Source organism: Crocodylus porosus, unplaced genomic scaffold (assembly GCF_001723895.1).
Source record: "Crocodylus porosus isolate Cpor-Errol unplaced genomic scaffold, CroPor_comp1, whole genome shotgun sequence".
Taxonomy (NCBI): Eukaryota; Metazoa; Chordata; order Crocodylia; family Crocodylidae; genus Crocodylus; species Crocodylus porosus.
In genome coordinates this window covers 7,727,399-7,741,084 of record NW_017728940.1, presented here as the reverse complement: position 1 = coordinate 7,741,084, position 13,686 = coordinate 7,727,399, and the positions used below count along the sequence as shown (strand labels likewise).

Below are 13,686 nucleotides of genomic sequence, written 5' to 3'. Positions count from 1 at the left end.
CCAAAACGTGCTTCTTTTTCTGAGCCTGCACATGGCTTGGTGCAAGAATGCCCCAAATTTAAAATTTTTTTTTTTTTTTTTTTTTATATCTGCAAGCACCCCAGATCAGTGTTCCAAAAAAGCTTTGAAAAGTAGTGTCCACAAAAGTACATAGCCCCTCCAAGGGGGAACATTTGCAACTCTTGAGCCATCCCCAGCACTTCTGCCACAGGTATGCTTTTCAGAGTGTGTTTCTTTTTTATCTTTAGAAAAAATTGTGTGAATGTCCTGATAACAACGACCCAGCTGGTGCCAGCTCTTGCCAAAGTTCTCTTGTATGGACTGGGAGAAGTGTTCCCCATTGAAAATATTTATAGTGCTACAAAAATAGGTATTGTAATTACTCCAAATAACTTTTTGTTGCATGGAATGCCTGTTTGGGGTCCAGCCTTGAGGGGAGAACCTAGGATCTGTAGTGGGAGCTTGCCTGTAGTCAGGGATTTTGTACCAGTGCTAACCCTTATTGTAGATATGTTGAATTAGCATAAAGTAGAGCTCACACTTGCATAATCTACCACTATCTAACTAGTCTGAGTTTTAAAAAAATACCCCAAAACCCTGATGTGTCCAAGCCCCCAAAGTTACCAACTGAGTTTGAGCAGCCCTACCAAGGACTTTTGCACTTTCTTTGTCACTGCAGATAGTTGCTGATCAGTCAATACAAAATGGCATTTTCAAAATTAATTGTGAACTGAAACAGTTTTCATTTGGAGAAAATGATACTGTTGTATGGCTCGCGAATTCAATATACTTTCAGTTGTATGGGCTCTATGCATATCCTTGTTACCCATATTATCACTCTGATTACTAATCCTATAAAAATAGGGCTGCAAGTGCTCCAGAGATTCATCTAGTTCACCCCCTGCTCAAGACGGAATAATCTGCTCAACCATGCCAGACAACAGTTTATCTAACCTGTACTTAAAACTTCCAGTGATGAAATAATGATAACAAACAGTACAGGCAGAGAAGTGGCCTTTAATTGTGATTATCCTCTTAATTCTTATTATTCTTTTATGTGTAGCAATTTCTGTAAGGAGCCAAGACTAAAGTCTTGTGGTAATAAAGGCTAGAAACAGACATCACTAAGTGAAGCGGACCGGTTGTTCTGTGATATGTTCCAGCACAGCTTATTCTTTGCATTGGATAAAATACACTTGGCTTGTCAATGCTAAGGGACAATGGACAACTTGTTTTCCCAGAGCTTGAGGGGTGCACAAAATCAGGGCCCCCAAGCCAGTGGTGGCCAACATTTCTGGCAGGCAGAGCACAAGTTCTATGGCAGGGGGGCTGGACTTGACCTTGCAAGGTCCCTTCCAGCCCTAATATCTATGAAAGCTATGAAATCTAAGTTAAGCCCCAATCATCTGTGATTGCTGCTCTGATCCCCAGCTCCCAGAGGTCTGACTGATAGAGCTTGTACCCTGGGGCATTGGAATGAAGTTAGGAAGACTCAGTCCTCCTGCTGCCTGAAGGAGAACCGAGAACAGGATACTACTGTAAGAAAGGTGTCAAAGAGATGTTACTGCTGCAGTTTTATATAGCAAGTGAGGACACAAACTCCTGATTTTGTAGTGGCTGCAGGGCCAGAAAGGATTAATCTGGTTCTTGGCAGTGACACTTGACACCTCTTGGAGCTGTGGTCCTGCCCTCTCTGCTGGAGGCTCTAATCCCCTCTGCAGATATTCCAGAGCCTCCCTTTACCAAGCAAATGGGGACTGAGGCTAGGGCTCTGTTGAGCTTGCATACCATACAGAGCAGCTGTCCATGCCACTTGCAGTTCATGGCCACCAACCACTGCTCCAAGCACATTCAAAGTGTTTTTAACCTTGATTTTTAACCAAATGTACTTGTGAGATGAGAGGGATTGAACACGTCTTTATCAGTAACTGTTTTTGAGATGTGAACGTCATCAGTAAAGTCCTTTTACCTTCTAAACAAATGGCAACAGGCATGTGGAATAACACCAGTAGGAAGCTAGCTATGGCAGGGGGCTGGACTTGTTGGCAGGAGATCTTCTGTAGTCCTGCATTCTGTGTTCCTGTTCCCCGCCCCACGCCACCCCACCCCACCCCACTTCCATGGCCCACAATAAGAATGAAAGCTCTTAGCCATTACTGTGGTGATTAAAAAGACTTTGCTCAAACAACAGACTTTCAGTGTCCTCTTTAAAAGAGAGTGGTAAAACTTCAGGGCCTGTTTCTGGTCATCCCATGTGTTGAATATGTCTGGGATAAAAGAGGATTTCTAAACCTGGCCAGAATCTGCTGGAGAGGTATAGGACATGCTCCCTGCTGGAATGCCTATAGGAATTAAATGCCTGTCAGAGTGAGGGTAAAGCCATAGTTCAGAACGAGCTGGGGGAGGGTGCTGTACCAGCTTGATGATGGCATAAGTAGCTCTGAGTCAGGGCAGGAAGATAACATGTTTACACCAGCATAAAATAGTAGTGGACAGATGATGCAAACCTGTATCGTGAACTAAATTTGCCAATTTTGGTGCAGAAGTATCTTGAAAAGAATTGGGGTAAAGCTCTCTCAGTGTAAATTTAAACTGGCTTAGGTGTTGTCTGCCCATATCCTTCCTAGAATATTCATTTGCTAAAGGCAAACAAGTTCTTATTTGTTCCTCTACCACCTACTGGCGAGCACAAAGTCTCTCAACTTTAACTGCTTGTTTTTTCTACTTCTTGTTGCTGGCACAAGGTGCCCGAGGGAGGCAACAATTGGGTTTGTTGCCCGGTGTGCGTCGCGCCAAATAAACACACTGGGGGAGAAGCAGACAGAGTTTATTTGAGCTCAAGTAAAAGGCACAGGGAGACTGTATTGTCTCAAATCCTGCACGCCTAACCCTGCAACAGCGAGATCTTTATACCCCGGTCAGTTTCACTGTCAGTGATTTTTCTACCAGCTGGCCTCCCTCTTTCTCCCCTTTCTCTCCTCCTTTCTCTCTCCGAGCCGTGCCCTTGCATTCCACAGATGACAGTTTTAGCTCGCCTGTTTTCCAGAAGGACAGGAGATTGCAGGCGCCAAAGAAAGGGTTACAAAGGTTGGGCAAGGGGGGGTTTTGGCTCTTCTGAGCCTGGAGCAGAAGGACTTCCTATACACTCGTGGTCTTCCATCCCTCTGAGTTACCCAGGGTTATGCCCAGTGACACCAACAAAAATAATGGGATTTGAAAATTGCCATATTTCTGTCCTGTCATGGGAAACTTACCAAATGAGAAAACCCTGACATGTTGCTTTGGAACAAATAGCGGTGTGAATTTCAGTGATTTTTTTTTTTTCTTTTTTTAATTGTTAGACTCCATTTGGAGTTGTTTTCCCGTCCAGTGAAGTGGTAGCCTTGTGAAAGGAAACAAGAGCTTGCCCTTGCCCTTGGGAAAGGAGGCATGCCCAAGGGTCTCCTGTGCTCCTCCTATAAGTGGTTAAGAGGGAAATTTATTTTGGCAGGTAAAGAGAGCTGTTTTGAAAGGATTGTGTCACGATTTGGAAAGAAAGTAACATATGTGGTGATTGGAGATGGGCGTGATGAAGAGATTGCAGCCAAACAGGTGAGTGTCCAGGACTGCAGTTTAACATGTGGGATCATAGAAATGTGGGATGATGCTTGTGTGTGTAGGGCTGGAGTATCCTAATGATGGGGTTGTTTGTGATGCATCCCCAGAGTTCATTTATCAATTACAGGTGTATACAGTATGATGTCAAGTATGGCAGATTTAGGGGACTTCCCAGCACTTTAATCTGGGGAATTAGCTGACTCCTGAATGCCTGATTTCTCATTCTTAGCATCTCTGCTCATAGATATAGATATATACAGGCAACCATAACAAATGTGCATGTGTAACACACACTCACTCCGAAGGAATGCATTGTACTTACAGATTAGGGAATATACAGTTGCCTTTAACAGTCTCAATCTGTAAGTGGAATGCATTCCCCTAAAACAGTGCCCTGTTGTGATCACAGAATGTAATTGTTGCATGTATTTTAGAAGATACAAGTTCTTTGAACAATGAAATGAGAAAGAACTTGATTCTTAAGTCAAGCCACTAGACAGCTTCTGGCATATCTTCTGGATTTTATCATTAAAAATAGAAATGTGTCTATACCTCTGGTGGGGTAAGTTGAAGGCTCATCCTCAACTACTTCAAGCTGCATAGTCTTGGACTGCATTGTAGAATTCCACATATGTACTTTGGCTATCCTCATGTTGGAGTTAAAACCTATTTTTACATTGACTTTATAACTATCTGTTTCAGCACAACATGCCCTTTTGGAGGATCACAAATCATGCAGACCTTGTGTCCCTTCACCAGGCCCTTGAACTCGACTTCCTGTAAGAAGTTCAGGAGAGGAGTGAATGCAGCTCCTCATAAGCCCCTCTCTATTTATTTGGAGAGGCAGAAATCATGTCATCTGGATACTTTCTTTTCATCTTGATGGGAAAAAAATGTAGCTAACAAACTTTACAGTAGAGTGTCACTTGGTCATTTCCTCAGGAGCATGGTACTACCAAGTAGAAAGTGTTTTACCCAGAAAGCTGCAGACTCAGCATAGTCCAGGTGTTCTCTCTTGCCTACAGAAGGGTGTTGCTAGGGCCAAGAGACCTCTTCAAGCAGGTAGTCTTCAGAGAGCCACTGTACACAGGCTTGCGGTAAAAGCAGCAAACTTTTGTAAAATCCCTCTCTCAATTTAGTTATGGAACCCAAAGTAAATGGGTTATTTTTATTTTTATAGACAAAGGTCCAGTGTCTAGAGCTTGATAAATCTTTCCCTTCTGGCAAAACCAAAATGAGCGGTTGATTTTTTTGATTTTTTTTTTGTGGTTGAAAATATTAATGAAAAGATGAAGAACGCCTCTGTGTTGCTGTAAAAATCTCTGCCTTTTCTCTCCCCCTGTTCAGAGCAGTTAATTTATTGCCAATTTTTAGATAATTTTATCCCAATTTAGGTTTATTGGATATTAACAAGGGAGAAAGAAATGTGTCTAGAACTTTCAATTTTTCATATAGGAAAATGTCATTCCTAGTGAATAACTGACTTCCTGTTCAATGTGTGGCTCTCTCACATGTGTTTGTGTATGTTGTACACACCACCCTGTTTACAAACCTGAGGGTTACTAAATTCCACCCCAGCCAATGACTTAGACTGAAGCATGATAGGCATGTTAAGAATAAGGAGCTGAATCTGAAAATTAAAGTGCTAGCATTAGCATTATTGTATTCAGTGCCTCCACCATGAATAGGAGAGTCTTCACTTGGTCTGGAATAATTTAAAGGACTTTTACACCATATTAATAACCTAAGGAAAAAAAACATTTACTAGCATTCACTTCTGTTCTCCAAACACCATTTATGTCCAGTAAGTCTTTGTTAGCTGGATCTAGTTCAATATGATGGGTATTCCACTTTCTGTTACAGTAAAGACATAGTTGAAAACAAACAAAACCTTCTTTGTGAGAGGGAATCTATCTAGGAAACCCATCATTCAGCAATCCAAAGCACATCAGCCACAGGAATTGTGGGTATGCTAACCTTTCTGTTAAGACATTAGATAATGAAGCTGATGACAGTGTGAAGTGAGGTGACCTATACTCCTTTAACACAACTCTTCTCTATACTAGCAATATTTAGATTGAGGAAGCAGGGGGCCTTGCCAGTCACATAAGCTTGCAACTCTTCAGAAGTTCTTGATATGGGATAGGACCTCATGCTCAGCAACTGTATGCCCACTCTGCTTTTTGTCCTAAGATGGGATAGAAACTACCTAAGCATCTTCTCAAGTTGCCTGGGTTCCAGGGCGGTCCTTGGTCACCCATCTGGAACCTGAAGAGGGGATGGTTAGGAAAGCTCACTGTTTTCATTTAAACAGCTACTGGCTGAGTAGGATGTTGAGCAGCTGCATGTTTTTGGCTATAGATTTGTCTGAAGTATAACCACATGCCCTGCAGGCTCTTGAGTTTGAGGCAACGCACTGGCACTGAACCTTGTCTACACTAAGAATGCTCCTTGAACATTGGTGCCAGGGTTGCCATCAGCCCAGTTTCATGGAATATTCTAATATTTGTCAATTACTTGCCTGGAACAGGATTAAATGAAATTACAATTGTAATGTTGGTAGCAAGGGATGGCTTCATACTCAGGATCCCCGTGCTGCTAATACTACCTTTAACAACTGTGGGAGAGTTGTAAAAACAGTCCATAATGTAGACAGCCTAAGTTGTGAGAACTAGGGAAGCACTGGGGTCTTTGGATTTCAAACACGTTTTAAATTTTGATCTTAATAACACAGCAAATAAGGAATGTGCATCCTTCTCCCAGACACCAAATGGAGCATCAGACCAGTACCATGGAACTAGGAGCCTGGCTTTTCCATCCAGTCTGCTTGCTAGACATGCTGATTTTACACTCTGACCTTAGGCAGATGGACTCCAGAGCTGGATGACTCCCAGGAGAGCTTTCAATTTATGGAATACTGTGTGGATGGGAACAATTGTATTCAGTCTGGGTATCATCTTCCTGCATTAGAGACTCTGCAGATCTGGGTTTTGTGGTGAGTTGTTACTCTCTGGCTTATTCAGTGGAAGTCCTCTTTTGGAATTTGGAAAAGTAGCTGTACTTTTAACTACTGCTAGAGTTCCTGCCTGTTGGCTGTAGGAGACAACCTAAAGTATGTCTTGCTCAGAGGAAGCACAGCAGAGTTTATCCACTGGCAATGACAGGAGACTTCATTGCTCCTTGTGAAGCAAGCCAAGAGCCTGCTCTCCCATACGTAAACCGGGCTGAGAAAGACCATGAGGCTGGGAGAATATTTACTGTAAATTGTGGTGCTCACTGGAAAGGCTCACAATCTCTTGTGAGCTACAAAAGTCATCAGAAAGCAAGATAGGTCTACAGTATAGGAAAGGAGATGAGTGTTCAATAGGTGCCAGAAGGTAAGGGGTTTTCTTGTTCTTGGTTCCTACAATAGTATCTCTTTAAAATAAAGCCCCTAGAAGGGTGAGTACTACATTTAACCTTTAGAGATGGTCCAGCAGGAAATAGACCACATGAAAGTACATAATTTCCACCGGTGGGAAAACTTTGCATCTGAAGATAAGGAATCTTTCTACCTTGGAGTTACAAAACACAAACCAGTTCTGGTTTCCGTTACAGTTCTGTCAGAGTTGAGGATCACTAACCCTTCAGAATTTTTCTTGTAATTGTACCTATGAGACACTTCACCTTGTGGAACTCGAGATTATTTGGAGCATGTCTCATACTTCAGTGAACTTTAACTTTGGGATCAAAACTGGTGCCTTAACCTCCCACCGTCTAACTTGGACAAGCTTCCCCTTTGCTTCAGTAATTGTACAGAGAAGAACTTCAGGGGAGAGTTTGACTGCCCTGGCTTTTTTGATTTTTTTTTTCTCTGTGTGTTTCTGGCACATGCTGGAAGCCAAGGTACTGGGCACACAAATACCTGCCAGGTTTTGCTTTGTGTTTGTTTACTTTAGATGTTTTAAAGGAACTTTTAAGATATTGGCAAAACTTAGGCTGAATGTGAAACTATTGCAGCCAGTGATATTTCATACTAATATTTATATGATGTTTCCTTGAATGTATGTAAAATACTTTTCTAACAGGATGTTGATGGTACATTTCTGTGTTACATTAATAAAGGTTAACCTGGCTTCTTTATTTTTTTTTCCCCTGGTGGCTAGGTTTGAGAATGGTCCCTTTCCTAATGGACTGGCAGTGAGGAGTTCCTCTTTATGCAAGGAAATTTTATAGCTGCCTTCCGCATGATTTCATTGTTTTCCCATTATTTCATGGATAAATGCCACACCAAATTCTAAAGCCAAAAATCTGGGAGGAAAATACTCTGCATCACTAAAATGCTCCCTCTAAGTATTCCTGTTTTTCCATGGCAAGTGGGTACTTCTGTGTCCTCAGCTCCGAGTATCTTTCAGCTCACCCTGCAGTCTCAATCCTTTAAATCAGCCAACCCACTGATATTTGCTAGTTCTAGACACCCTTGTGCTTAAGTATTTTAGAAAGCATAACTGGAGTCAAGTCCCTCTGGAACTTCCAGAAGCCTTATCTAGCAGCAAGGTGTTGGTTACAGTATATGTATGAGACTGAGGGCATTAATGGCTGCAAATTCCTTGATTGTTCATGTTCTGTGTAATGGGGGCTGTCCTATGAACTGGAAAAAAATAAAGTTTCTATTTTCTGTAATAATTGGTATGGTCTGTTGGCTGTAACACTTTCGCTATATTTGTGCCATTCTCACAACGAATGGGGCATTGTGGGTTTTGAAGAGTAGGTATCAGGGAAGGAATCAAGCTGTCTTTAAAATCTCAGTTTGACAGCCCTGGAGCCTTCTGCAGCTGAAGCTAACACAGTCAAGACACGGAAGCAAAGGAAAGTTCTTCTCAACCTTACTTTGGGATGACTAGGGAGTTGGGACCCTGGCTCATCATCGGAGACAGACAGTGTGTAGTTAGTATTCACTTGCTACAAGCTGCTGAGAGTGTGAGCAGAAGAGAAGGCATCCCTTGCTTGTGTGCATCTCCTCTCATGGCCGGTTATGTAACAGTGCACCCACCTGGAACCAGCTCTAGCTAGTGGGAGGGTGAGTGCGGTGATGGAGGAGCCAGCCACAGCAGAAAAGCCTGGCTGGGTATTTAAAGGGACAGGCAAAGCTGTGGCACTGGATAAATTGTTAAGGTTGTGAGAGGGTAGCTCCTTGACAGGTCAGAACCAGAAGCTGGCAAAACTTTATTCAGATGTTGTACTGCAGGTGTCAGTAGGGACTGATTGTGGAAGCTGCTGTAGAGCATCATAACTCTGAAGATGTCTTTGTCTGAAGAGTGCTTAGGACTCCGTTGTTTGAATTTCAATAGCACTTGCAACAGCAGGACACTGGCAGCCATCATCCCGCTGCTTTACCTGGGACAGGTTAGGGCCTTCTGGGTGTTTTATGGCAATGTAACTTGAGGAGGTGTGACAGGGTTGATTGTGTAGTTTTATGAATGGGTTAGACAAGGATTTGTATGGGATGATTTAGATAGGATCCTGTCTTGAGGAGGGGGTTGGACTAGATAACCTCTAGCAGTCCCTTCCAGCCCTCCTCTTGTGCTTCCGTGACATCCAGAAGGGAGGATGACAAAACCCAGGTAGCCTTCCCTCTGCCTGCCATCCACAGATCCTGTCATGGGCATGCTCTCTGCCCACATTGCCACACACAATGAATCAAGAAGAAAGTGTGGAGTTGACCATACTGTACGAAGCAAGACTGTGGATGAGATGCATCCCAGAGTTGCATTGTAAGAAACTGGGAGAGTGTTGAACAAAGCCTGGGAGCTCGGTGTGGCTGCAGGCAGAGCCCTGGAGAGCTGAAGCCTGGAGGCCCTGCCTGGCTAGGGCAGGGCTGTCCCACTGGGGGCCCACAGGTCGTGTGGGTTAACTTGTGGCCCCCAGGCTCCTGCCCAGCTGCCACTTAGCATCTGGCTCCCCCTTCCTCTGGTTGCTGATTCCTGTTCTGGCCCAGAGAGTGAGACAGCGTGCGGAGCTAAGGGTGAGCCTAGGACATGCATTGCACTGGGAGGGAGAGAGGTCAGGGGGTTCCTGACATGCAGTGCAGCAATGGGGTGTCCATATGGTGTAGCTGGGGGGAAGGTTGCAGGCACACAGCATAACGTGGGGGGAAGACTCACAGATGCACTGCACTGGCAGAAGGAAGGCCTCAGGCACACAGTAGCAGTGAGGGGGTTGTCGGCACATGGTGCAGTGAGGGGGAGGTCAGGCATGCAGCGCAGTAGTGGGGGAGACTCCTGTGGGGTGTGTAGCCCACTGGTGTGGCACCTGGCCACTTGAAAGTTAGACAGTCCTGGGCTAAGAGCTGACCAAAAGCAGAGAAGGGAAAAGCCTAGCAGGGAGGCAGCTTTTGGGCCAAAAGCGGGGCGCGGGAGGGAGAGACAGGAGATCCCCTGCCAAGAGATCTTCCCAGCACTGCTCAAGAAAAGGCAGTGAAGCATTTAACAACCTAGAACATTTGCTGTGATATGCCTGAGGATAGATGGTCTCGCTTACACCTAGAAGCAAAGAGGGTGTTTTCCTAGCATATGACTTTCAGGGATGCTGCCAGGGATGGTCCAGAACAGTCGAGGTGGAATTGAGGCCTGTAGGACTCCAGAACCCCAAAGCTTTCCCTGCCTCTGCCAGCAATGCACTGCTTGCCTTCTAGACAGAAGGATCAGGGCCTGCCTCCATGGGGAAGGTCTGTCATCATGACAAAGCTGCAGGAGGGGAGGGGAGGGACTTCAGGGGTGTTAGCAATGTATGTACATGCTTTGTGCTAGTTTTACCAACCTGAATGGCTTTAGCAGCATGAAACAGCAGTACCTACACCCCCACAAATTATGTGAACTTCGAGTTCATTGTGTACATGCTCGCTCTCTCTCAATATTATGTTAACACTTTTCCCATTAATGTACAGGCAAATTACTACCGTTTCCCCTCTGGCATCTGCCCCTCTGGTGTGACTGCACTGGCAGTAGCCATCATAGAATTATTTTGTTACAAAGTACTGTGCAGACTACTGTGGCTAAGTGCCATGTTACATGTCCTATACATGTCTCAGGTGCACATTTGCACACAAAGCTGGGTTTCCACATTACTCTTTGCACAGTGTTCCCCTTACAGAAAGTCCCACTCCTGTACTTTGTTCTTATTTCCAGTTGGGGATTCTGCCCAAATTTTCCAGTGTTTGCAGATTTTAAGGCTAAAAGGGGCCATTCTGATTGCTACTATAACACAGACCATAAGGCTTCCTACATTAATTCCTTGTCAAATTCCAGCTTCTCTTTTAGCAAAGCATCCAGTTGTGATTTAATAATTGCCAAGTATAGGAAATCCCCAACACCACCCTCTTTGGTTTAGTGTTCCAGTGGCTAATTATCCTCCTGGCCTGAATTAATCCAGTTAATCCAGCTTCACCGTCCAGTCTGGATCTCAGTTTTAAAACTCTCTTCTCTAGGAACCTGAGGAAGGGCTTTTGGTGCTCAAGAACTTATTCAATATTTCTCCCATCTATATCATTAGTCCAGTAAAGGGTATTACTAAACAAATCTTGCTTCTCACACATTATCTGGACCGTCGCAGTGACAATACTAAAGGCTTAGGAACAAACTGATGGTTCAAGTTCATTCAAGAACATAACATATCTGTGGGCCCAGTCCTATTCCCAGACATCTGTGATCAAGCTTGTTTGGTGCTGTACAAACAGAACAAGAAATGGGCCCAAATGCCTGGGATACAGGACCAAGTGAAGGTTGATGATTGTGTAGAACAGCCATTCCCTGAGTCCCATATAAGCTTGTGCTAGTCCTGTTACTAATACCTATTAACATATTTCTAGCTTCTCATGTAAAAAAGCAGCCAGCACCACTGAGCCAGTCTTCAGCTTCTGACTGCCATCACGGGGTCACTCAGAGCCGAGATATGTTTGGCCATTAATAGAAAGTTTAGTTGCAGCATAGTTATCGGTCTGGGGCTGTTTGCAAGACTATTTTGAAGGCTATTCGTTTAATTTTAAATATGGTAATAAAGCAGTTATGCAAGCTAGATCACTGGGTGCGTTCCTAGTCTCTCTCCGCTGCTGGCTGAAGGCATCCCAACTGCTGACATTTATACAGATTTTTATTGCTGAAAGTCATTTGCACTTTTTTGCTCTGCCAGAGTTATAAAGCCACTGGCAGCTCTCATGCACTGTGTTCTTGAGCTCCCCACTTCCTCCCATATTGCAGGATTGCTTTTTTGTTGCCTCTTAATTTCTAGAAGGGCCAATATCCTACGTTTCTAACCTGGTCATCACAGTACCCAATAAGACTTCTGATGCATGTTATTTTGACACCCTTTGCCTAAATGATAGAGGGCAGCCCTCTGGCCTTTGAATGTCACTTTGTAAATGATAAAGTGGTCTTTAACAGGCCTTTGAAGACTTCTCTGTACTGCAGGCTCATGTTGGTGGAATATTCAGGCTGGCTTGTTTTCACACATTTGGTGCTTTTCACAGTGCAGAAGGAAGCCATGTGATACAAGTATGAGAGAGTCTTGGAAGACCCTATTAAAGGCAGAATAGACAGCACTTTTCCTAGGAGACTGTGAGCACACTTGCACCCAACCTCATCTCTAAGCAGACTGAATTCCTTTTTGCCAGGGGTATGTGCACACCTTAGGGCTCTGGTATCCAGGTTGTAGCCATATTGGTCTAGAGGAAAAAGCAATCAGGGCTCATAGGGATGATATCTAATAATAAAAGATATCATCTCTACTACAAGCCCTTAGGGCTCTGGCACATTTGTTGTGCGGCAACAAGCTTGTAGCCACCATCTTAGCAGTTTGGCACTGGTACCTTTCAGCTGATTTAACTAGGTCAGTAGTGAATGAGCTGTGTACATCATGAACAGTCTCCCAGACAGATAGGGATGTAACATCTTGAGAGGCCATGCAATGGTCATACATTCCTTTTCATTGATGTGGTTTTTCTCCCTCGGAAGCAAGGGTCTCTCTCTTCTTTCTCTGTGACATCTGCCTACATTTCTGAGGCATTGGTGTAAACCACAAAGGATTTATCAAAGTTCAGATGAGCTAAAGTGGGGTCTTTGCTTAAGGCTTCCTTTAGGAAGCAAAAAGCTCTCTGGCATTCTGTAGTCCAGATCACCTTGTCTGGCTTTCCCTTTTAGTACAGCTCAGTAACGGGGGCTGTTAGGGTATAGAAATGGGGTACGTATCTCTGGTAATAAAGGACTGGCCCTGACTTTTCATTTGGACCGGGTTGCAGCAGCACAGTAAAGACTATTTGGAGCTGAGTGGTCTGCTGCACTGTTTGAGATGCAGCACTCGGATCCTCCTCCCCTTTCCCAGGAGCTAACCAAAGAAGCTCCTGAGGCAAGGGGTGCTACAGATTGCTGGCGAAGCCAGAGATGAAGAGCTGAGGTCTTGAAGCCAGAGGTCTGCCCCTTGTGAATCTGTGGTAGGGATGGTTTCAACAAGATCTTTGAGGATAGAGAATTGAATAAGGCTTCTTCTTAGGGACTCCTGAAGCAGAGCTTCCCATCTAAAGAGGTGTGATCCACAACCACCACAATTTTGCTTCCACTTACCTGTGGAAAAGTTACTACATGTGTTTTAACTCTTGAATAAAATGCATTTTTTTTAAAAAACAAGCAGCTCAGCAGCTGTATGCTAGCTAAATGCTTAGTGCCTCACCATTAAGTTGGAGGTCGGACTGATACCCCAGGGATCATAGTTGCATAGTTTGTAGGGTTGGAAGGTACCTGAGCAGAACATCAAGTCTGACCCCCTGCCATGGCAGGAAAGAGTACTGGGGTCAAATGACCCCAGCAAGGTGTTCATCAAGCCTCCTCTTAAAGACCCCCAGGGTAGGAGCCAGCACCACTTCCCTTGGAAGCTGGTTCCAGATCCTAGCCGCCCTGACCGTGAAGTAGCGCCTCCTGGTATCCAACCTAAATCTACCCTCTGCCAGCTTGTGACCGTTATTCCTGGTCACTCCTGGCAGTGCTTGGGGGAACAGGGACTCCCCCAATGCCTGCTGATCCCCCCTGACTAGTTTGTAACAGGCCACTAGATCCCCCCTCA

The 13,686-nt window shown here is 44.4% G+C and overlaps 1 protein-coding gene across 5 annotated transcripts in view; it reads left to right on the top strand.

Moving 5' to 3' along the window:
* The window catches only part of EYA3 (EYA transcriptional coactivator and phosphatase 3), a 119,892-nt gene extending 111,637 nt beyond the window's left edge, over positions 1-8,255 (top strand). For all 5 annotated transcript variants that reach the window (XM_019548050.1, XM_019548052.1, XM_019548048.1 and 2 more), the window contains 3 exons: positions 249-370; positions 3,491-3,591; positions 4,300-8,255. In XM_019548050.1, the coding sequence (XP_019403595.1) occupies positions 249-370; positions 3,491-3,591; positions 4,300-4,380 (304 nt within the window). In that variant the 3' untranslated portion in view covers positions 4,381-8,255. The remainder of the gene's footprint in view (positions 1-248; positions 371-3,490; positions 3,592-4,299) is intronic.
* Positions 8,256-13,686: the final 5,431 nt, after the last annotated feature.